Below are 23,097 nucleotides of genomic sequence, written 5' to 3'. Positions count from 1 at the left end.
CAATGCGCATTTTGTTTCAAATGGAGGTGCAATCTCTATCACTTACCAAGCGCTCCAAAATTGGTGTCTTGCCCCCAGTGGGCGAAGTACGCCGGCCATCGGAATGACATTAGAATGGGGATCCGAATGAAGGGTCGTTAAAACGGTGAATGAATTATTTGTCGTACCCATCACTGTAATAATCTATGGTGTCTGTTTGGGGTTGGCCTTATGTTCTGTCGCAAAGCCGATACTTCTTGTATGGTTATTTCTTTTGCTGCGTCAGTCATTGTTGGAGAATTATGACTAGCCTTCAGTGCAACAGTGAAAGACCCATGGGCGTAAATCCCGGGGAGATGAGCCTTCATGTCACCCCACTTTTGGTGGCTGATGGGCTAATAAATCACCCCCCATGTTTTGTGGTCCACATGAGCAAAAGCAAAAACTAGAGTGGATTTTCGGGCTTTGCAACGACTAAAGTGCATTCAACATCACTCAATAAAGGAGAACTAAATCTTAAAGCCATAAATATGTCATTCTGATGTGAGAATCTGCATAAATGTGCTACATAACAAAATACGTCATGCACGAACATGGACTTCTATAGTGCCCCCCCCCATTTTTTCCCCAAATTTTCATGGCCGGGCAAGTCATCCCCCGAACACACACCCTTCCCTATCCCCCCGACTAATTCCGGCATAAAACCGAAAAGAACGGTTCACCAAAATGCTCAAAAATCTCACGGAGTTATTAAAACACTTTATAATTATAGAGCAATATATAAATTCAAGACCGCTAAACGAGCACGGACGGGGGCCGTGAAAGGTTCAGTCTTGTCTTAGGTCAGTCCGTCGAATGATTCCTCCGCTCATAAACCACCTTCTAATTTGTGCAGCCTTATTGTGGGCGCAATGGCCATTTCGACTCTTGACTAGTGCGTCAGTTATTTAAAACCACAGCCAAATAATTCGGGCACGACCGGCAATGCAACCTTCAGCATCAGTGTACACTTTCAAAGCATACCGCCCTCTTTCGTCCAGGCCAATTTCCCCAATGTTTTGTCCACGCAACAATTAATTTTTTCCGTAAAGGCCAAGCATAGGATGTCCATGTACATGCAAACTTACAAGTAAAGTCAGCTTCTCTCTCAAAAATCACAGAAGTGCTAACCTTGACACAGGCAGTCATTACAGTGACAGTAGAGTGATGGCATGATCCCAGGGCAACTCGGTAAACCCTGAGCAAAGGGGGATTGGGCAAAATTGTTTTCAGTTCAGTGGGACAAACATTTAGAAATATCTTTATCTGTCCTTTATAATCTGTGGCCTTTATGAAGGGTAAGACCACAGTCCGGGGCTTTTCGACATGCTTGTAGAGGGAAGAGGAATGGAATAGACCAAAAATCTATCATTATGGCAGTCGGACAACTGGTGACTGCAGTGCATCGAAGAGCGTGAACTAGGGAATTTTTCCCCTTTGCGTTGTGCTGAAGGGCAATAGTGACGTCATATCGACCGCGAGAATAGCTCCTGGACCCCCGATCAGTCCTTGCCCAATCCAACCACTCTACAATTTCGCTGTCACTTAATAAATTATCCAGAGATGCAATAAGTTACAATAATCTCAAACTCGGTTAATTAGGTCAGATTTTTGTAGCTAAGTCGGGACTCACATTTGTCTAGTCTCCAGGGTCAAAATATCAAGACTGTATATTATTCTCATCTTACGTAATTTTTGTGGGAGCTTCAGTGTTTCTTTTTTTTCCTCCAACTGATTTTTCTGTTTGTACATTCCGATGAATCCATTTAAAACACCGGCACTTTTGAATTGCAAGTTAACTTTAGACAGGAACTCCGGAACAATCTATCGAAGTATCAACTTGTATCAGAACTTGTCATGACTGAAAACGATCTAAAAAACCAAACACCCTTCAGTTTAGCAGTCGCAGCGCCCTCTACCGAGAACATAAATGAAATTAAGGTCTTTTTTCAAAGCAGCGTCGTTTCGTTCAGCTTTCCAGGTTTTGCGATTCCCAATCTTGGAACCTCTAGCTCAATGCAGTTACATGTTTTGCTTTAATATTACTTAAATAATCAATGAAATAAAATTGTTTTTCATTCATTCCGAATTATACATAACTTTCAAATAATCATAGTGGAGTTAACAAAACCCAAATGGTGGCGAAGCCGACTTTTGATAAATGCCTATCCGATGTATTTGTTATGTTGTGATGTACTGTATACTGCACTGGTGTCCGTTGACATGATGTGCGTGTACTGTGACTGAACAGTGCAGAGTTGTTGAAAACCAGGGAAAGGTTATGGGAAATGGCGGCGAGCGCTGCGTCGGCTGTGTGTCCCAGGAATAATTGACAAGGTGAACATCGGGAAATTGACGCCCCGCGACAGGAATACTGACTGATTTCATTCCCGTGGCGGAAAACCCATCTTATACTGTGTCCGCAGACATGCCACGATAGTGGCTTCGAGTTCGAGGACCATGGATTGGGGAGGACGTTCAACCACGTCCGCCGTGACCACGGGAGTGGACGAGCTTGCATTGGATTTGGATGCAAATCTAGCCGACCTCAGCTTAGAGAAGACGATCACTAGTAGTTTGAAGGTAAATTTACCTTGTGTGCCTATTTATTTGCCTGTTTGGCAGTTGTTTATCGCCTAAATACTTCCGATTTTCCTACTGTACTGAATAAGATACTTATATTCCAACTTGATTTGTGTGCACGAGCAATTCTTGAATAGCCCTTTGAAGTGTGTCTGGGAAGAGTTCCATAGCCTCATCATTCATTGGCTGTCCATCATATTTGCGTGCACAAGAGCAATTCTTGAATATGAAGTGTGTTTGGATTTAGGAAGAGTTCCATAGCCTACAGACACCAGAATTCCCAACAGTGACCCATTAGCCACCATAAAGCCAAAAAAGTCCAGAAAAATTCAATTTAGGAAGGAAAAACCAATATGGGGGCCTACTTAGAAAACCTTACATTTTTTCAGACCGGTCTCCTAATGTTTGTGCACAGGATGTCAAGTGGCATCCCTAACTCTTTCCGTATGGTTTCTATTTGAAGCATTTATTTTGCCGTGGTAGATCTGAGCGTACATATTTTTTTCAACAGCCATTATTGAACTGACACCATATTAATGCTCAATTCCCCTGTTCAAAATGGGTTGCTGTTTGATTCAAATTGGCAGTTTTGCTAACTTTTTTCCCCTGGGTCCCTACTTAATTCTTAAAGAACAATGAAAATGGTGCAATATTACCAATTTCAAGTTTTCAAATTAAATCCCAAATAAAAATGGAAGATGTTTCACTCTACATTTGTAGATCTGAGGCTCTAAAGATATTTTAAAGGGAAAAAAGTAGAAAATTACTCGTGCATTCATCCCACAAATACTAGCCTATAAATTCACAACTGGCAGTGCAAGCCTAGCTTGAACCATGAACCATTGTGATAAAAATGTCTAAGTCTCCCAAACACTCACTTTGCACATTAATTTAAATTGTTGTGCTAGTAGGACCTTCAATAGCAAAAGCGTATCTGAACCAGTTTACTGTCAAATATCCTCTGCCTTTGCACCATTTTCTTTTTTTGTTTGGTCAATTGATAATGCCTCCAAACACGTGTCACGTGTAAGTACACCAGTGTGATTGTAGAGTGAGTGAAGGCTTGTCCTGGTACAATTTGGATCCAGTGCTACTCATGTCCTGGCCAAGTTGGTTGCTACCCCTTTTCGTAATGTGATTTCTGATGTGTTCTTTTATTGTCACTATTAAAATCACAGTCTGCCGAAGAAATTGAGAGACTTACAGTGGATGAACGCTTGAGTGATATTGAACGCGCTGTGTACTTGCTCAGGTGAGTGCCACTTTACAGCACATGATGTCGGTCCCTTTCCCCTTCTGGGGCATTAGAGAATTGAACGGTTGTACTCATGCAGTTGCCATGGAAATACAATTATACCAAGAATATTCCATTAGTTTCCTGCATAGTGGAGGCTTTTAGAGGATTCAGGAAGGTTTCTCGCGAAAAAGCAACTCTCAAGACTTGCGATTAAACAAGCACTAATTAGACCCATAACTAGTTGCTTCCTACATGTACACCTGACCTTATTCAAGGAACCATACGGTTTTGGATGAGTCTGTAAGACCTTTTGAAGCTGTCTGTGGGCATTCATCACAGAGTCCTACTGTACATGTAGTTCAATTTTGCTCGTTCATTTTTCAAATTTCACGACGCCATTGCATGATACTGGTACCTGCTTGGCTTTGTGTGATTTGTTTGCATCAAAGATTGGAACCGCTGTTTTTCTTAGTCTGCACACATTATGAACAAATACATGTACGGTATGGTTTGTTAAGATTATTATTTTTTTTTCTTGTGCAGTTTGTTTGCAATAAAAACAAATTTCAATTTGTTTGAGAAAGTACAAAGCAGTGTGTACATGTGCCTGTATATGGTCATTTTGTGACAGTTTTGGACTGTGTACATACAGTATCTGTGATTTTTCTGAACTTAGTGTATGATTCCAAGTCAATAATTCAGGATCTATAGGCAAATATTACATTAGATCACACCTACCCCATGCAAAAGTTTCCAGCATTGAACTGAGCAAATGAAAATCAAGAACATCAAAATACATGTATACGAGCATTTATACAAAGTGTGAGAGTGCATTTTGCTAGCAGTACATTCACACATTTTACCGTTGCAAGTCTAAAATCCCTCAGGTGGAGATCAAAGACCTTTTCCCAGGAGAGTTGATACATTACATGGCACTGGTTTGTTACATGACCTTTTCAGTACATTCTTTCTTCTTGCTTGTGTGCACCCACTAAAGTCCACAGGGGCTGAACTTTCTTTCACGTCAGTGGTTGTGAAGAATAAACAAGAAGTTCAAGCAGGCATCCAGGGTTGGCTTGTGGCTTTTGATGTGCCGTGAAAGGAAAACATCATTCAGGCTTTCAGTATCTTCTGCGTTTGTGTGCAAACAATCGGCATGAGTGGACAGATTGTTATATTTTAGCAGGAGAAACAAGTTGTGGGAACTTTTTTTTTTATGAAAGGAGAATAGCGATAGCAAAGAAAAAGTGTACAAAAAAGATGATCATATCTGTGAGAAAGATGACAAGTGGTTCCAGAAGTGGCCTTGAAATTTAGTTTCGTTGCAGTTTTGCTGGTTCAAACTTGAAACATGTTATCATAAATAAAACATTCAACCCTGTTTTTTGCTTCAACTGAATTATTGGAATACCATTCAAATAAAAAGTCTACTTGTTCCTTTTTATTTAATTTGATACCACATTTGTATATGCATTTGTGATGGTTTCAGGCATGGGAATCTTTCCGGTTTAATCGGAATTCCGTTTTTGTCACCTTCAAATTTGTGGTCTTCGAGTTCAGTGTCAAAATGGAATAAAATTTGGGGGGCAAGTTGTAGGGGGGGTAAATGTTAGTTGACCACGCCACGCTCAAAACTTCCCTAAAACTTAGTGAAATTTGTTCCTTGAAACAATTCTATTTACACGATGCTTCAGGACCCTTTGAAATGTACGAGGAACTAATTTTGCAGATTCCTACAAAACCTGAATTCTCTAGGGCCTCAGATTGCACCACAGCGTATCTAGAATCCAAAATTGTCCCTTAAGCGGGCCCCGGACCCCACGCCATAAGGGCTCCGCGCTCGCAGTAGTCTCCCCATGATTAATTTCATCAAAAAAAATATTTTCAGGGTTTTTTGTTTGTGCCCATTCACATCATAGTGGTCTACATTTCTGACTCTGTCCACTTCTTCATGGATTAGCCCCGGAGGAGTATTTCATGTCCTCTACAGCTTCGAGAAATTGAAGTTTAGCCCCTGTCCGCACAACTCTAAAATGAGTTACCTGAAATATGATATCAATAAGCTGGAGCTATTTTTAGACATATAGACAGGCATCTTCAGACTTTACAGTCGCGTCTCCCCTGGCAGTTATTTGTCTAGCCACAGCTTTGTTTCTGTAACCTCATAAAAACCCATGTACATGTACCTGTAGGGTATATGGATGGTTTGAATAAACTAATAGCCATGTCATCTTGGATTGTTTGTGTTGCTAGACAGAATGCTTCAAACTGTTATTGATGAAACTCACACCAACTGTAAAAATATTACGTGTACTGTACATGGATCATGTCAATATACCATGCCACTATACTGTGTCATGTCAATAGTATGGTACATGTACATGTATATATGTATGTACACAAATATAGATAAGAGTTGAAGGTTTTCATGGTGAAAGAACTACATGAGTAAAACGATTGCAGTTTCACCAGGGATAAATCTCTTTCTTGAGTGTGTGTGGTTGTTCTGAGAAGAATCGGGGTATAAGTTGACGTTTCGAACAGTGTACTCTGTACGTCTTCAGTCCGCAATCGTTTTTTTACTCATACACAAATATACATGTACATGTAACATATCAGTATCCATATGTACATGTATGTGCCAATAGTTACCATGTAAGCGTATGTACTTGGAAAGGAATCAGAGGTAAACTTCCAGCTGGACTGTGACATTTATTTTGATGATTTGAAAATAACAACAAACCCATTTCTTTTGAGTGAGCCACAAATATACATGTACATGTAACATATCAGTATCCATATGTACATGTATGTGCCAATAGTTACCATGTAAGCGTATGTACTTGGAAAGGAATCAGAGGTAAACTTCCAGCTGGACTGTGACATTTATTTTGATGATTTGAAAATAACAACAAACCCATTTCTTTTGAGTGAGCCTCAGTTTGTATTTCCGGGTTTGCAGCAAGTCACATTGAGCAGTACGATGCGTGTACCTACCGTACATATTTGGGTTAAGTCTCCTTCCTTTCATTTCAAAGACAATTGTCTAGATGAAGTGGCAGTGTACCAGTGGGGCTGTAGCATACTGGTAGTCAATAGAGCACTGGTATGATGGATTGGAGATAGCCCGTTCCAATTCCGCTTCAGGCAATTTCTTTCATCTGAACAATGAACGTGAATACATGTAACTGAAGCTTTGTGAAAAGACAGTAAACTTTGTTACAGTTCCAGTATGGTTTAATGTTGACTTTCAAGGTATTTTTTCCCCGAGTCCTCCAAAGTTCTTCACCATGCAACTGTGCAAAATAGAATACAGTGGCTGAGACGAATACACGTACCTTCCTAATGGCACGTTAACCATTTACTTTTACAAATTCTATATCAAGCAGTTACTGAGGCACGACAAAATATGTCTTTCCATGGAGTGATTTGGACGCTTCTTAAAAAAAACCCGTGAGCTATTTACATGTACCCACATGTACCCACAGAAACAGCTTAATCCGTCTTCTTTTTTTGTTCTGTTTGCTAAAGGTACTGGCAGCACTACTGCACCCGTTACCCTTTGTAGCATTTGGATGATGTCCAAATGCCTCAATACGCAAATTTATATGTGTTGAGCACCTGTTCGGGAGTGTCGCATAAATCAAAGCACGCTGCTTTTTTTGGTCGCAGTGAGCCCCTGACACGTTTACGTGATTGGTGTTCCTGTGAGGGGAAACATTTCATTCTGTGAATTATGTACATGTACATGCACTGGTACAAGGTATGTTATTGTACTTGAGTCTGATCGTGGTACACTGTACATGAACCTCTGCTACCATTTATTTTTTCTCCATTTCAAGCTGCAGTTCAGCATCACCCTCAAGAGTTGTTTACAATATAAAATTAAACATAAATTAAATTGTTATGGTTTTTTTGAGCTGGTTTAACACAACATGTAGAACATAAGATAGAGTCAACATTTCGATCCGGAGATCTTCATCAGGACTGACTAGAATAGTAGATGGCCAGGCATACATGTAAATACCGAAACACTCAAGTAATGGAAATAAACAACAGCTGTGTGGTAGGCAAGTGAAATACATGTTACTGTAGATAAACTATGTCCATGCAGGTGTTCAAATAATATAAAATTATTTTATTACCGACTCTAATTAATTTTATTCCCAGCTATTTACAGCCTAGTAGTGTATGCAAACGTGGTAAATTGTGGGGTTAAAATGGTCTGCCTGTTGCTGTGTGCCTTGACATCATTATGGTCATCGTCTGACTTAGCGAAACCTTTGCACTGGGGCTGTATTGATGTGCTTTTTTTTTTTAATTGTGTCCTTGTCATTAACCCTGGTTAACCCCCCAGACCCTAAAAATCCATTGGAAGGTGGACTTTGTAGGATTTAGGGAGGTGCAAAATGAAAAGCTTAGCTGCTGTCACATTATGCCAGTTAATGATGTACTAGTCATGTGCAGTAGACCGGAACCTGTGGCATTAGCTCAGTCCAAAACAGCAGATTGTCTCTTTGGAGGGGCATTTTGTTGGTACCTTGAAAGATTTTAGAGGGTTTTGCAGGGTCCAGGAATTTCTTTCAAAGAATGCATAGGGAGTTAGGGTGAAGTCAGTGCAGAGGTTGTTAGTACACTGGTAAATGTACCTCTTGTGTGGTACATGCATGTGTGTTGGCATTTTGCAAGCGTGAAAGTTAGAACCCACAGAGGGTCGTATTTTATTTTATCAAATTCAAAAACATACATGTACATCCCCATAATGAATTAGTAGGCATAAAATCTGACTACGTTATACACGTTATAATTGTTTTCATAACAGTGCACACTTTTAGGCTGCCTTAATTCCAATCAAGGCACAGTTGTGTTCTTCGTCTTATCTGACATTAAAGGTTCAACTTTTCTGGTTAATGAGCACTGAACTTCTCCAATCAGCTCTGTCTAAATGTGATCAGTGAAGACATTTTTGTGAATAATTGAATGTTGTCTTTGATCTTCCCTTGCAGTTCTGGGCAAGAGGTTCAACGAATCAGCGTCATCAACAACCTGCCTCAGCTCTTACGAGACCATAACAATGAGGCTATGCGAAGAGTGGTGCCCAAAGTCAGGGTAGGCACATGGCCGTCTTTCCAATAAGCTGTCCTTGTCACAGGGTTGTCATTTCTCAGGTTTTCTTTTCTGGATTCATTTTTTTTGCCCATCCAAAGATGCTAGATTTTAGGGGGTTTAATCATTTCGTTTTTTTGTCACTTTTGACACTTGGTTAAAAAAAGAATCCTTTGCAGAATTGACACAAAAATCTAAGTAAGCAATTTGAAAACTTATTACCAATATGGAAGCTGTCTGACATGTGCTATGCAGTACTGGTAGGTACATGTACTGTACATGTGATGAACATGTTCCTGTGTACCGGTTACTTGTAGGATTGTACATGTCTTTGAAGCAGACTGCACCTAATCCTCGGAAATGAAACTGCAGAGAAGTAAACACCTCCCCCATACACACAGAGTTTAGCCAGATGTTACGTTCAAAGGGCTGTAGTGACTTCCATTCCCTGAAAATGAATTTTTTTGGGGGGGGGAGATGTTGGTTGGCTTGCCTGGTAATCAAATGTATGTACATGTACATGCGGGAGAATACACGATGCATGTATGCTGAAAAGTACTGTACGTATAAATGCTAGTGATGTGAAAATCAGTAGCTGCTACTGTCCCATGAACTGGTAGATTCTTGGTACGTAAGAAGTCCTGTGGACTTGAAAAAACAATATGTTGGGGCTTGAGAAATGTACATTGGACACAGCCTAGTGGGCTAAGATTTTTAACACAGTCTAAATACAGTAGTTCTGAAATTGTCTAGACCTTTTTCAGCCTGGTCTGTACCAAGGTGATTCAACATCTGAATGCAATTAGTAATTTTCAGTGTGGCTTATGAAGGCCTAGATTCAGCTTCTTGTCACACTGTGCAATGTTGACTTCAGCTTGCAAAGGAGCAGTGTGCTTGATCAGTGTGTATTGTGTGTAACAGTCATTAAGGCAAGGTGGATCTTACATACATGGACAGTAGGAGTTTGCTCTGCCATGCATTTGTGTACGTAAAAGCTGAGACAGGGTCATTTAACTGGATCATGGCCCAACTATCAAACATTCTGTTCAAACAAACCACTTGATCAGCAATATAGAGCTTTATAGGCTCCTCCCCTCCAGATCATAGGGTACTTCCTAGTTTATGTACATCACACATTATGTGTAATGGGAAAAAATGACACATGGCATCATTAGTGCGCTGGTTTTTGGCCAGACAAAATAACGATTGTGCATAACTGCATGCAACCGTGTGGATTCAGCAGCATACATGTATGTTTCTTCTCTCCCAGAGATGCTAAGGGTTTGTACGCATTTCATTAGAAATTGGACATGTGATGTCAGAACACAGACATGTACATGTACCATACATGTACTTGTATCTGACGTTTTTGTGTTCCTCAGGATGCAAGTTGGCAATGCATTGTCAGCCTTTTTTTAAATGCAGATAGAAGGGGAACGCTACCAGTACAAAGTTTGTGGTGGAGTGCATTAGGGTGGAACAAGAACGGTGTACTAGTGTACCAGTCTCTGACACTGTTGATTACCCATAGAACTGTTGGGGAAAACCTGAACCCAGTCATGAAGTATTTCATCATTTTGTGATTCCACTGCAAAGTTCTTGATGCTGTGTGGCCACCCTGCACGATGTGAAAGGAAGTTAACCAGAAGTTCTTTTGAGGGCATTTTCAAAGGCAAAAAAGCCTTTGGTTGAAAAATATGGTTTTGTAGTTTTTTTTTCTTGTTTATGAGTAACCAATGGTGAAAAGCTGTACATTGATTTCAGAAATGCTGTTTTGAAATTTGCGGGAAAGATCTTGGATGATGAAACTGAAAAGAAAAAAACCAACATGGAACCAGGTACCTGTTATGTTTGGATCGGGTATCGGGGTACTTTAGATGGGTCACAGTTTAAAGGTGCACCAGTATCCTGTCTGCATCTCCTCATCCCTCTGTGTCTCATTCGGAATTCCCAGGAAGTCCTCCATTTGGCCAACTGCGATCTGCAGGACGCGGCCACCAAGGTGTTTGTCACCATCATCGAGGAGCGCATCGTCACGCCGCCGGTGTATGCCCAGAACTTCCTGCCCACCATCATCGCCAATGTGGACAACCGAGACCCAGGTCAGTCCGATGTCCAGCGCATACAGTGCTGCACGTGAAGGACAAACCAATCTTAGTACCGCCCATGTTTGCCCGTTCGCAATGCAAGCAATCTCCTAAACTGCCCATCTATCTGCCTTTCTCTCACAGAAGAGGGGGGAAAAAAAACCACCCCTTAAAAATCCCACTAACCGTTGTTTTTGCATCGTTTGTTATGTTTATTCAACATGAAAACGCTTGCGCACAGTTGTTGGTTGTGCTAGTACTTCCACATGCAGTAGCCTAGGCCTGCCTGGAATTTATATTTAATGGACTTACTGGCAAAAGTTTTGATCTTCAGGTCAGAAATTGATTATCTGAAGGTTTCCAGTTTTTACTTCAGTTCCCGAAATCCTGCTCATGATTTGAAATAGACATTGAATGCATGCATTTCTGCATGTGTTTGACGCCTGTACGCGTAGCTCTTTTGAATAATCAATATTAGTGCTTCTGAAAACTGTTTCATGCAGCAGTGTAAATTTTGCTAAATTAATTTTAAAAATATTATGAGCGAAGATTGGAAGACTAAATATTGGTAGCAGTTTTAATCATTTTTTTTGCTCATTGATGATATTGGCTTTTTCAACTGGTGGCCTTGCATTTGTTTACCCCATTGTATTGATTTGTTTACAATGGGTGGGCTATTGTACAGATGAGCTGTTTGCTCTTTAGGCTGTCCGCAGTCCGTTGCATTGTCAAGAAAATCCGCTGTTAAAGGGAGCGGCTTTTGAAGAGGGGAAGGCATCGACCAATCCCATTGATAAGCTGTACACAAGTTCGTGGAAAACACAAGGCAGCACCTTGAGGTGTCACACACGCTGCAGAGCCAACAGCAACTGAGATGCGGACTGTTGACTTGCACTGTGCAAACTGAAACAGTTTGAAGGGTGTAAGAAACACCGTCGCCTCAGCCAAGGTGTACGGGGTGTTTGTGTCACAGAAATTCAGACTCAACAAATGATCTCTTTCATCCCTCAGAGAAAGTAGTTTCTTTAAAGGGGGCCAGTGTGAATCAGGGTTTTATTCTGTGAGGCACCTGTAGGGGACGGGGGAGGGTGCATGACAGTGCTCAATGTGAAGTGTTGTTTACCAAGCATCTGTAACACTGACATGTACACATGTGCTCATAGGAAGTACAGTGTATGTGATGTGTACACATGCATGCATGTACGACAGGATGTAGTCAATTAAAATACATGTTGTACATGCAGGCTACTTGCAAGGTGATGACTTGAATGTTAATTTGGTCTGGGTAGGATCTTCTCGGAAATATGAAGGCCTCTAGTACCTGCATACCGCTCCATTTGGTTGTTTAATACCAGAATGACTGACGAACAGTTTTACATGACATTACATGGCAATTCTGTATTCACAATACGAGTATTGAAATTCACGATAGTTTGTTCATGTATTCACCATCAGCTGAATAGACCAGCTGCATAATCCACGATACTGGGTACATGTACCTTTAGTGTACTTTTTAACCACTTCCTGTGGAGATTATCTTTGGCCGAAAAAAAAAACAGGATTTTGAAAACAGCAATTTGATACAGCCAAATTTTGAAAGTAAGTCGGAGGCAACTCTTGAGATTTAGTTTCATGTGATCCTTCATGGTGCGACTTTATTGTTTTCCACTACTCTGAGGTCTGTCCACAGAGCAACACATTATGATGATAGGCCAGGGACATGTGCAGCAGCCAAGTTCAAGTCAAAACACAGTCCATCTCCACAGATTCACATTTTAGGAAATGAGACCTGATACATTTCTTCCAGTTTGAACTGATGGTAGACCTCTTCCTTAAGTATTACATTTACAATCGGGCTCCTTTCTGGTTACCATAGATGTTGCGATTGCTATGTAGTCTTGACATTTTTTTGTTTTTCTCTCCGCATAACTGAATGAATGTCCCATGGATCTAACTAAAAAACCTTGGATGTAAGTGTGTATTCTGTGTGTAGTAACAAAGTTGTGTTTGATTTACATCACGTATATACTGTGTGTACAAGGAAATAACCCCTACAATGTCCGCACAGTTTTTACATTTTTTCTTTACAGTGTCTGTCACCCATAATTTATCCGCAGAGAAAGATTATTTTTTTCAACATTGCAAAACAGTGTTGCAGTGTGCTTGAACTGTCATTTCAGACATGCCCTGCTTGATGTGAAAATCCGCAATTTTCTCCTTCTTTTTTTTTGTGCACATCTCATGTACATTCCCAGACAACTTGTAGTCATTATTGCCTCCATGTACGGTGTAATTTCTTTTTTGTCTGCGAACATCTACAAAACATGTCTATGCTGGCTTTGTTTGCCCTTCATTGCCCATGACTTCTTGCTTACTAGTGAAGACATCATGTAAAATTTTGCGGTACCCACTGCTTATTGGACGCAGATCAGTCAGTTGACCCTGGCAAGCTATTCGTAAGTGGTTGAGTAGTAAGACTAGTCAGCACCAGCAAGCAGGAGGTCGTGGGTTTAAATTCCACCCAACTCCCAAGTAAGCTTGTGACTGCTCAGCAAGCCCTCGAAAAACACTGCACATACTAGGGTACATGTACACTGTTTCTAAAATACACGTTGTCAAAGGGGAAAAAAATTGTACAATGAAAACATAATACACAAAATTGTGTCGTGCATATTTGCTCATGTCCAAGGGAAGACCTACCAAGTACAAACGTTTTATATTAGTGTACTCACATTGTGTACCTAACTTAGTTAGCTTGATAAGTGGAGGGAGAAAATTAACATGTTAACACAGGATTTTCAATCACCAGTGACACCCAGGTATTAGTACCATCGTAGAAACATGCACCGCCTTTCTTGTGAAGTTTCCTTGCCCGTTCATGGTTTGTTTGCCTTACCCCAAATTTACACTATGTGACCTACTGAGGCTAAATGAGGAATGATCCTCAAAACCTTGTTTTGAGTAATTGGCGGTTAAAGATGGATATACGTTGAAAAAATCACGCCAAAATCGATTTTCTGGTTTTTAGATTTTTAGGTAGGTTAAAGTGTCAAAGATTTCCTCAAGCTATGCCATTTGTGCAAGAAAATCAGGCAAAGGTGATAAAAAGGGGGATATTGGAGTGAGTCTTAAATTTATAGTGTTTACCGTTTACATAAAGAAGTTTTGTCCATATTCCGAGCACATTTTCGGGCAGTTTGACTGTTAACCATGCATAAAGTTTGGTACTGTTGGAACGGGCTTTCCCTAGAGAGCCTTTTTTCGCATTGTATTTTCGGAGTGGAGTTACCTACTAGTATAAATGTGGTATCACTGGAAAGCCCATTCATTTCACTTTATTCTCGTATGTATATCTCAAAAAGTAACAAATGGGGATCTTTCCTCATTATGCCATAGCAGGTCACATGTGTCGTGAACAAGTACAGTAAAAACCTGCAAACGAAGCACTCCACAGTGCTGAATAAAGTTAAATTCCTACACTTAACTTGAGTCATGTCTGTTCTGACTTCTTTGCCATGTGGTCACCCATAGAAAATACATGCAGTTGCATAGGATAGGTGTACATGTACTAGTAATCTGAGCTGAAGTGTGAGAAAGGGTTTTTTGGAGGGGGGGTACAAGTGAAATTGACCTCACCGTGATGTATGGGCGGCATAAAAAAAAAAGCCCATGGTAACATCAGCTTTTTTTGGAAGATCAGTCAGTTGCATTGGCTGATTAGGGGAGGGAGGAATGGGGCCTACAAAGGCTAAGCCAGCATGATGATTGAATTTGTTATCTTTGTGTTATGAAAATGGTGAGAGAGGGGGCAGTTTGGGGGTGTTTTGTCTCCTTTTCAAAAGCGTGTAAAAGTCCCAAAATTTGTAGTCTCGTCAATCATATACCCAGCGAGAAATGAGACAGAGGTTATCCCCTTCAATTCCAATCCCAATACATACTCTAGACTATTGTCACCTAAGACATCCTTCTTACATGTAGATGTCTGGGAAGAATTTCTGAGATTCCGGTGAAATGGTGATCAACACAAAGTTAGGGGAGGGGGTTCTCTCCGTCTCATATTTTGCTTCATATGGTTCCTCAGAAAGGCTGCAAAAGGTTTCATAAAGAAATAGTCAAATCTTTGCTCCTTCAAAAAAATTTGGTTCTGGATCCACCCTTGGTGGGTTAACTCATGTTGAGCCTAACCTTGGCTTGGAAAGAATGTTGTTAGGGTGTTGGTCAGTACGTTGTCCTGGCTGGAGAAAGATTTGTACATGTACATGTAGGTGAGAAGTTTGAGGGAAGGGTATTTTGTATACTGTGGGTTTACATGCTTCGAAATGTTTCCTTTTTGGGATGGTGAAAAGGCCTCCAGTTTGCATGTTCCTCAAACAACATCATGTGTTGTGGGTGATGCATGAGGTGATCGAATTTCATAATATATTGAATTGTATTCTCTTTGCTGGAAGTTACAGAAAAAACCTTGTTGAAAACACTACCCTTTATCCCTGCATGAGGTTGGCAAGCATGTAAACATGGCTCCCTCTGTGATGGTACCTGGTACGGTGTTGAAAATATTAACCTTTGAGTGAATATGAAATGTTTTCATACATGTATATGTATGTAGCCTTCAGGGGTTTTAAGTTTTGCATGGTTTGGAGGTGATTAACATTGAATGACATGTTGGTAGATTCCGGGATGTGCAATATCTGTTGAAAATGACTCACTGTCCTAACCTCACCTATAGTCAAGAAACCGATTGAATTGTTTGGCTTTGATGCAAATGTACAGCTTTCATTAACTGAGCTCCTGTCTGGTTTCCGATGTCTCAAGATATTTCAGAAGCCTGGTTGGAGGTGCTGCTACAGGTCATCACCTGCCTACCCAAGGACATCCTCAAGAGAGATGTAAGTTGACTTCCTGATGCACTCTGCAGTGACACCTGCAGGGGTGACGTTCTCGGTGAAAGAGGTTATTCAGATACTTGGGACGGGTTCCCATGAAATCCATCCCCCCTACAGAGTTACTGGTAGGCTCTTTTCTAATCACGAGTGTTCTTTGTGGCTATGAATTTTTTTGGGTTGTTTTCTCATTGCATTGTTGCATTATCTGGCGATTGTTAACGACGAAAAGATACTGGAATGCATGCGAATGATTTGATGGGTTAAAACTCAGTGGAAACCCATTGGCAGCATTTTACCCAGTTGTCATATATGCCCCATCCGAACATAGCTGGTGTCTGGATTCCAAGGTTTAGGTATCATTTCTTCCCAAATTGTCAAATGCAACCACAGGATTTGTTGGGTGTTGCTGGTTTAACGGCAAGAGCCTTGGGTCTTATCCATACACAAGGCTCGACTTCCCAATGTAGCTAAAGAATGCACCCGTGGTTTGCCACATGAACCTTAAATCATCCTGTGCCCGGCAAAAGGTCATGCCTGGAAGCATGATCACAGTAGAATAAAAGTTCCTGGTAAAACGGCGCAAGTAATATACACTATCTTTATTTAGTAAAAAAAGGATAAAATTTACTACAAAATCAACACAGGTTGTACAAAAAGCAACCTTTGAACTACTTATCAAACGACTTGGGAAATTGTTTTGGAACTATTTGCAAAGAAATCTTTATATTTCATTAAAATAAAACAGTTAAATACATACGTCCTTTTGCCGAGAAAATTTTTTTTTGCTGTGATAACGCTTCCCAGCAAAAGGTCGTAAGCGCTTACGACCTTTAGGAATCTTCAAGAATCATGCAAAGTCCAATTTCTTCTTTACACAAACCCCTGTCACTTTTTTTGGGGGGAGGGGGGAATTGGGACAGGGATCATGGGAGAGAAAGAGAACAAAGAGAACATCAGGCCCAGTGCAAATGAACAGTGACTGGATCATGCTGTTCTGAATCTGTCACAACATACTATGAAACCAGCAGGTGGTTATTGGCATATCTAGGGTTGTTTATTCTTATGAGATTCAAAATACATATATTGGAATGGCAAGCACAGCCCAGAATGGAGACTTGATACATTCATGTAGTTTCCATGGTCACTTTCTTTACGTGTAGTTTTCATTACTGTTCAAGAAGTTCCTTAATTTGCCAAAAGCTTGCCAACTGTTCCTTGCCTTAACTACTGGTACTTGATTTGACTGCGCCAGTCATTTACCATGTTGACACAGGTGGAACAAGTCAAAACACAGACATGAAACACATGTAACATGTAACCTGCCACCCAAGACTAGGCTGAAGTGCATTGTCAATGTGACTTTTGAAATTTTTGCACTGCTAACAAGCTCACGTTGGACAGCACTTCAAACTGATCCTTAAATGCATGTGCATTGTACAGTGCCATGCCTTGCATAAACAGCTTTTCTACTGTAGTCAAAATAAAGCCATTTGTAATAGCCTGCAGCCTTGAGGCTTTTCAGGCATCCATATTTTGGAGTGGCCTGGGTTACATATAACTCCCTGGTGGACCATATATGCTCCTACTGATTAGGATTTTTTTCACCGCAGAGTAAATGCATAGCAGCGTACAGCAGTATTTTTTCCCCTTTACAACTTCCTTGCACAAAACAACATACCTTGACTTTATTCTAGCTGTTCTCCAGACGGGCACAGCATGAGGTCCCAACATACCCGTGAACATGTTTCAGATCATTATTGGGCACATAGAAATTTGACACCGCCTGAGTTCTGATGTGAGATCTATAAAAAAATCAGGGGTTCAGAATAGATATTAACTGCTCCGCCGCCAAAAGGTCGTGCAGTAATGGCTGTGTGGGGTATATTGTCAAATTTTTGCTCTAAAGGGATTGGCAAAGTGTTGACATTGGTGGCTAGGCCCACTTATGGGAACTTTGCCCTTGACACTGTTTGCGTCGTGACTGTCCCGTTTTTTTTTTTAAAGAGCTGATGATGCGTGCACACTATGAGACTATTCTATGAAATTAGTGTAACGACGGGAACAACTGCATCTGGTGTGCAATATATGTTGTACGTGAATGCTCATGCATCATGCTGTTTCAAGCTATGGCCCATTTAGGCCTTCTATCCCAAAAGTCATCTCTCTGCTAGAAAACACCCCCCATAGGCTTACTATGACGCAAGTGTGACTCCCCTGTTTAAAATTCACAGCAAGATGTTTTAAGACACACAGTGTCCTAGATTACATGTACATCCTGCTCTCGTCTAAGAATTCCAGGTAAGGTGGCCATGGTCAGAGAAAAACATAAGAGAAATCCTGTCCTGAAAAAGTTGGGGAATTTTCCCTGCAGGACTGCACAATGGGTGCCGTCCCTCCACGTACACGTTGTCAAAAATTCCTGGAAAACAAAAGTTTGTCTTGGAAAAGGCAGGGATTTGTTACAGGGGAAAGGTCAGGGATGTTTGGAAGCCCGTCTTGTGACTTTTAAATTGGCCATTGGATTTGACTGATATAGGAGACTTTATGAAGAAAATCATCTTTAGGTACATGTGTTTGAAATTCAAAAAGCCAGTTGTGCTTTTTGTTTGTGGCTTCTAATAACAACCTTGAGCACTGAAGAAAAAGAACATGTACACTCACTCTGAAGCTGTCATAAACCTTTGTACCAAAATTGAAATTGGATGCCACGTGTACTGTGCACATGCATGTATTGTACATATGTGCATGTATACAGCGTGTTTCCATGTTCATGTAATTCTCTCAGGGATTATCATGGTTCATGCAGCGTAAGTTTAACAAGCACTCAGTTAACCATCATCACCATCAGCTGACACCTTTAATGTGTTGTTGGGACTGGCCGACTCTGGGCTCCCAGCTGGTAATAAAACGATACAGCGCATTCACTTGAAATGAATCATGTAACCAACATTTAGTCATGTGATACGCTCTGTCATATTGTGGGGGAGTAAATGTGGGCCGTTGTTGGAATATATATGGCCCTGTTGACAGACTCCGTGCATGTCAATAGCCGGGCGGTACACACGTGCATGTCCGTCTCATGTACGAGTTCTCATTAAGTTGTCAGTCACGACGACATATTATTTAGGGCAGCTGACTTTTAATTAATTTAGCCATCTGGGATCCTGTTTTACTGGTTTCGGATTATTTTTACTTGAAACAGATGTTGGCAAGGGCGATTAAATTAGCCCAGTCTTGTCCCGGGGCAGGGTATTTTGAAGTTTCTGAAGTGTGTTTTCTCTGTCCCCCATGGAAATTGAAAGTCAGAGATAATACTTTATGGACAATGACGATATAACACCTTGTTAAGGTTTGGACAATCATTAACTGGCATTTTGCACTATCCAGGGCATCAACCAATTAACCGATTACAAAATCACCTTACCACACCTTGTTTTCCTCTTCCTCATAAAAACGGGGTCATTATTGTCGATGAGCAATGTCCAAACTCTGCCACCAGTTTGTGAATCAATCGGGCATCTGACATGACAACCGATAACCTTGTTATTCTGCGTTTGTGTTGACAGGTGTTGACGGTCGCCATGGCCAAGGGTCAGCTGTCCCAGTCGGTGCAGTCCCGATTGGCCAGTTGTCACATCCTGGGGAAAATAGCCACTCGCTGTGATTCCTTCATGTGAGTACATGGCTGAAGTCTCAGGATTTCCCCCTAAAGTGGAGGATTTTTAGAGGTTTTGTCATTCAGGTTTGGCTTGTTTTTGCACAGATGTACAAAAAAAGTCAGGTAAAAGATGATCACAATCATATCTTACCAGCCAATGAAAGCCATGGAGAGCCACAGCTTTTAATTTTCTATTTGTAAAATCCCTCCGCTGCCACCTCTGGAGAACCATGGGTAACCTTTGGAGAGAAGCAGAGAAAAGTAGACCTATAAGAAAATGACTCAACCCTGTGGGTGCGTAGAGGTTGGTTCCCAATGAGCCCCCAAGGCATATGTGAATAAGCATCTGTGATGTCACATGGTTACTCAGTGAATTTACAAATGTCAAGCACATTTCAGGCGTGTTGAAATTTGCAGCAAGTGCTTTGTGACTTGAAATTTGTCCTTCCTCAATGCCTTGTTCCTTTTTTTTGGAGCGTACATGTACAAATCAAAATGGAGCAATTTTCCAAGATAGTATTCCCCCCCCGCAAACTGTGAAGTCAAATCCTGGTTTAGCAACAGTTGGTTGTTTACCCAAAGCATACCTTCGTGTTTGATAAAGTACGGTATAGTTTCCCAACACAAGTGTTAATGTGTCCTCTGAACAACCAGTGTACAAGTATTGTTTGGTTTCACAAGGTCAAGAGCAGATCGATAAGCACTGGTGGAGATACCATTTTTGAAGTCTTCTTTTTATTTGGAGAGACGTATTTCATACATATGCATTCCTTTTGAAGGTGATATTCATGAACATTTTGTGTGTATTAAAGCCATCCTTACACCTGGTATATGTCATTTCTGTTGAGTGTTTGTAAGATTCTTCTGCTCGAAAAATCTCTGTTGCAAAAATGCATCTACATGTACTTGTAACAAAGCACTTGTGTAGCCATGATTATTACCTGTAGCAAGAATACTTAACGTTTACAGATGAATAATTTTCCGTTATCGATAACACCCCCCCAGTCAGGAAATAGTTTGTTTAGGACAAGCATGGGTAGTTGTGAAAAGCATTTGCCCTAAAGCTAGGTTTCTTACAACCCTGTAATATGTCACGGTGTGGTTTTCTGGTGTTTGTATTTGTGGTCCCATTGATGGGACACTGTACATACAAAGTTATAAAGTGTCTGGTTGGAATCCCTCTTCCAGAGTGCAGTGAACTCTTAGGGTTACCCCATCATCATGTAATGTTGTGTGTATCACGTGCGCAATGCTTACCTGGAGCTCGCAGGCATAATTCACAAGGACTTGAACCTGAGACACCCTGCTTATGCACCCACCAACTGTTCCCCACCCCTTCCCAGGACTACACCAGGTCTTATGCCAGAGTTTGCTCTTGTTTTTCAAGCCCTTGGGGGAGGGGCTCACTTTTAACATTTTATCTTTGGCATATACCGGTATATGTATAATGCATGGAAGGGCCGCCCCAGAGATGGAGATTTGCATTTCATAAAGTAACAATCCTCATGTCTTCAGTGATGCAACCTGTGGGGGAAGGGGGGAGAGAAGGGGTGGACCAACTGAGCCATAACCCCATGGAAGCAATGATAACAGGTGTCTTACCCAAGTCCTTGCAGTGAACCTGTGGAATATCTCTCCACCGAATTAATTTCCTCTGTACGCTTACTCTGTTGGATTTTGCAGGAACCTCTGGGCCAAAATTAATTTTGTCAAGTGAAAAAAATTTAGTTGAGCACGGAATACGATTAGGGTCTTCGCAGAACACAGTTCAAATGATCCCTGTACCAGGGGCCTGCAACGTGTATCACAATCTAAATGCAGACAGTATATTCTGGAAACATACATGTACAGTGTAATCCTGTATTTCTTCCAGCACTCTGCACATAGAGAGTTTGTTGACATTTATCACTTTCAGCCAGGCAGTGATGACTGTTGTACTGTGCATGTATACCCAGCTCATCACAGTTTACAGAATGTGTATCCCAGTGTAAACTGCACAGTTCTATTAATATTGCAAGAGGCCAAACAAGAAAATAGCTGTGTTTCCGGTTACCCGACCCAACCTAGAAACTCACACGGAACCTACATGTATATCTTTTTATTCGACAAATCAATAAAATAGAAAAACTTCTGGTGCCTTGCCCCGAGCCTCATTTTGTGTACATCGTCCTGTACATTGTATTGTTTGAATTTTTTGTTTGCATGAGATGGACGGCTCTTGTGTGTTTGTATTTCAACAACCAGCTCTGCTTCACTACTCAATTACAGTGCTGATATATAATACTGATGTGCACATGCACAGTATGAATCTGACACTGACTGTGTACCTGTTACAAATATATGCCAGCAAAAATACAGACCATCATCCGACCCTAGTTTTGGGGCTATAAAAATATAAAACTACCCTAATTTATTTTTCAGTGTAACAGGAAACACAACTCATTTTTTGTTTAGTCTGAGTGATGATGATGAATGGTTTCAGATCTGGTAGGCCTAGATCTTGTGTTTATTATGTCGCAGTCATGGTTTACTTACGGTCATTAATTTGTACTCGCTTCTACATGTACATGTAGAATCCACACCGTGAGCCAGTCATTTTTCAAGTTCACGTGAAACAAATCATCCATCTCGCGTACTTGAGCTCACCGGAAGAGGCATGATGTTAAAGCTGACTATCTTGACAGTGTGTATTTTTGTACATGATGTGCTGGTTTATGTTCATACAATGTACATGTACTTGGTTGTTATGTTTTCTTTGTTACGCAATCAATCAAATTAGGTCACATTCCTCTAGTTTTACGCTTGTAATTAAGGCTGAACACTTTGCTTTCTCTTAACTCTGCCATCTTTGCAGGGGAAAAAGCTTTTAAAGAGACCTTGACATATTATAATTTGAATCTTATTACGGACACTGTCTTTGATAAATGAAATTGTGAAACATGTATTAAGCATGCAACATTCCACATACATGTAGACCTTAAAATTCACGCAGTATTCATTTTTGATTTCTGAGAATTTCCTTTGTGGGAATTCACCTCTGTCTTCTTAAAATAGGCCATTATTATTATTTGTTTCTTTGATATACATTTCCCACAGGATCAAGAGAGACATACTGCCTCTGGTTACCTCCTTGTGTCAGAACGTGGACTATGAGGTGCGGGCCTGTATGTGCCGGCAGCTAGATTCCGTAGCCAGAGGCTTGGGGTGAGTTGTAGCTGTCGTGCTTTAAAAAGATATTGATCCCAAACTGGATAACGCAGACGGCAACTGCATTATTGGTCCCCCTACACCCTTCTTTAACATTGAGTGCTTTTCTCTAGACCCTTCTCCCATTTTGATCCCTCAATATGTAGATGCATGTACGTTGGAGATACATGCTCCTCTGCTCTTACGCCGCCACTTTGTGAACTGAATTTTTGTCTAGTAATGAGCAAACAGATGTTTACAAATTTACAAAAGCATGTGTAACACACAGATTTTTTGAAAATTTTGAAATCTTCAACAATTTTGCCTTGTACTTGCATA

General features: G+C 40.8%; 1 protein-coding gene across 7 annotated transcripts in view; it reads left to right on the top strand.

Annotated features, from left to right (window-relative positions):
- Positions 1 to 2,236: 2,236 nt before the first annotated feature.
- Positions 2,237 to 23,097, top strand: part of ppp4r4 (protein phosphatase 4 regulatory subunit 4) — a 51,405-nt gene continuing 30,544 nt past the window's right edge. For 6 of the 7 annotated variants that reach the window (XM_087132760.1, XM_087132739.1, XM_022225897.2 and 3 more), the window contains exons 1-7: positions 2,237 to 2,601; positions 3,780 to 3,853; positions 8,845 to 8,947; positions 10,899 to 11,046; positions 15,844 to 15,917; positions 19,481 to 19,587; positions 22,669 to 22,776. In XM_087132760.1, coding sequence (XP_086988886.1) covers positions 2,479 to 2,601; positions 3,780 to 3,853; positions 8,845 to 8,947; positions 10,899 to 11,046; positions 15,844 to 15,917; positions 19,481 to 19,587; positions 22,669 to 22,776 — 737 coding nt within the window. In that variant the 5' untranslated portion in view covers positions 2,237 to 2,478. The remainder of the gene's footprint in view (positions 2,602 to 3,779; positions 3,854 to 8,844; positions 8,948 to 10,898; positions 11,047 to 15,843; positions 15,918 to 19,480; positions 19,588 to 22,668; positions 22,777 to 23,097) is intronic. The other variant, XM_087132733.1, reaches the window with a different exon arrangement.

Source organism: Acanthaster planci, linkage group LG01, assembly GCF_054643075.1.
Source record: "Acanthaster planci isolate LZ-2023a linkage group LG01, COTS_SCS, whole genome shotgun sequence".
Taxonomy (NCBI): Eukaryota; Metazoa; Echinodermata; class Asteroidea; order Valvatida; family Acanthasteridae; genus Acanthaster; species Acanthaster planci.
The sequence above is the reverse complement of the archived record's forward strand: the minus strand, read 5'-3'. Positions and strand labels throughout refer to the sequence as shown.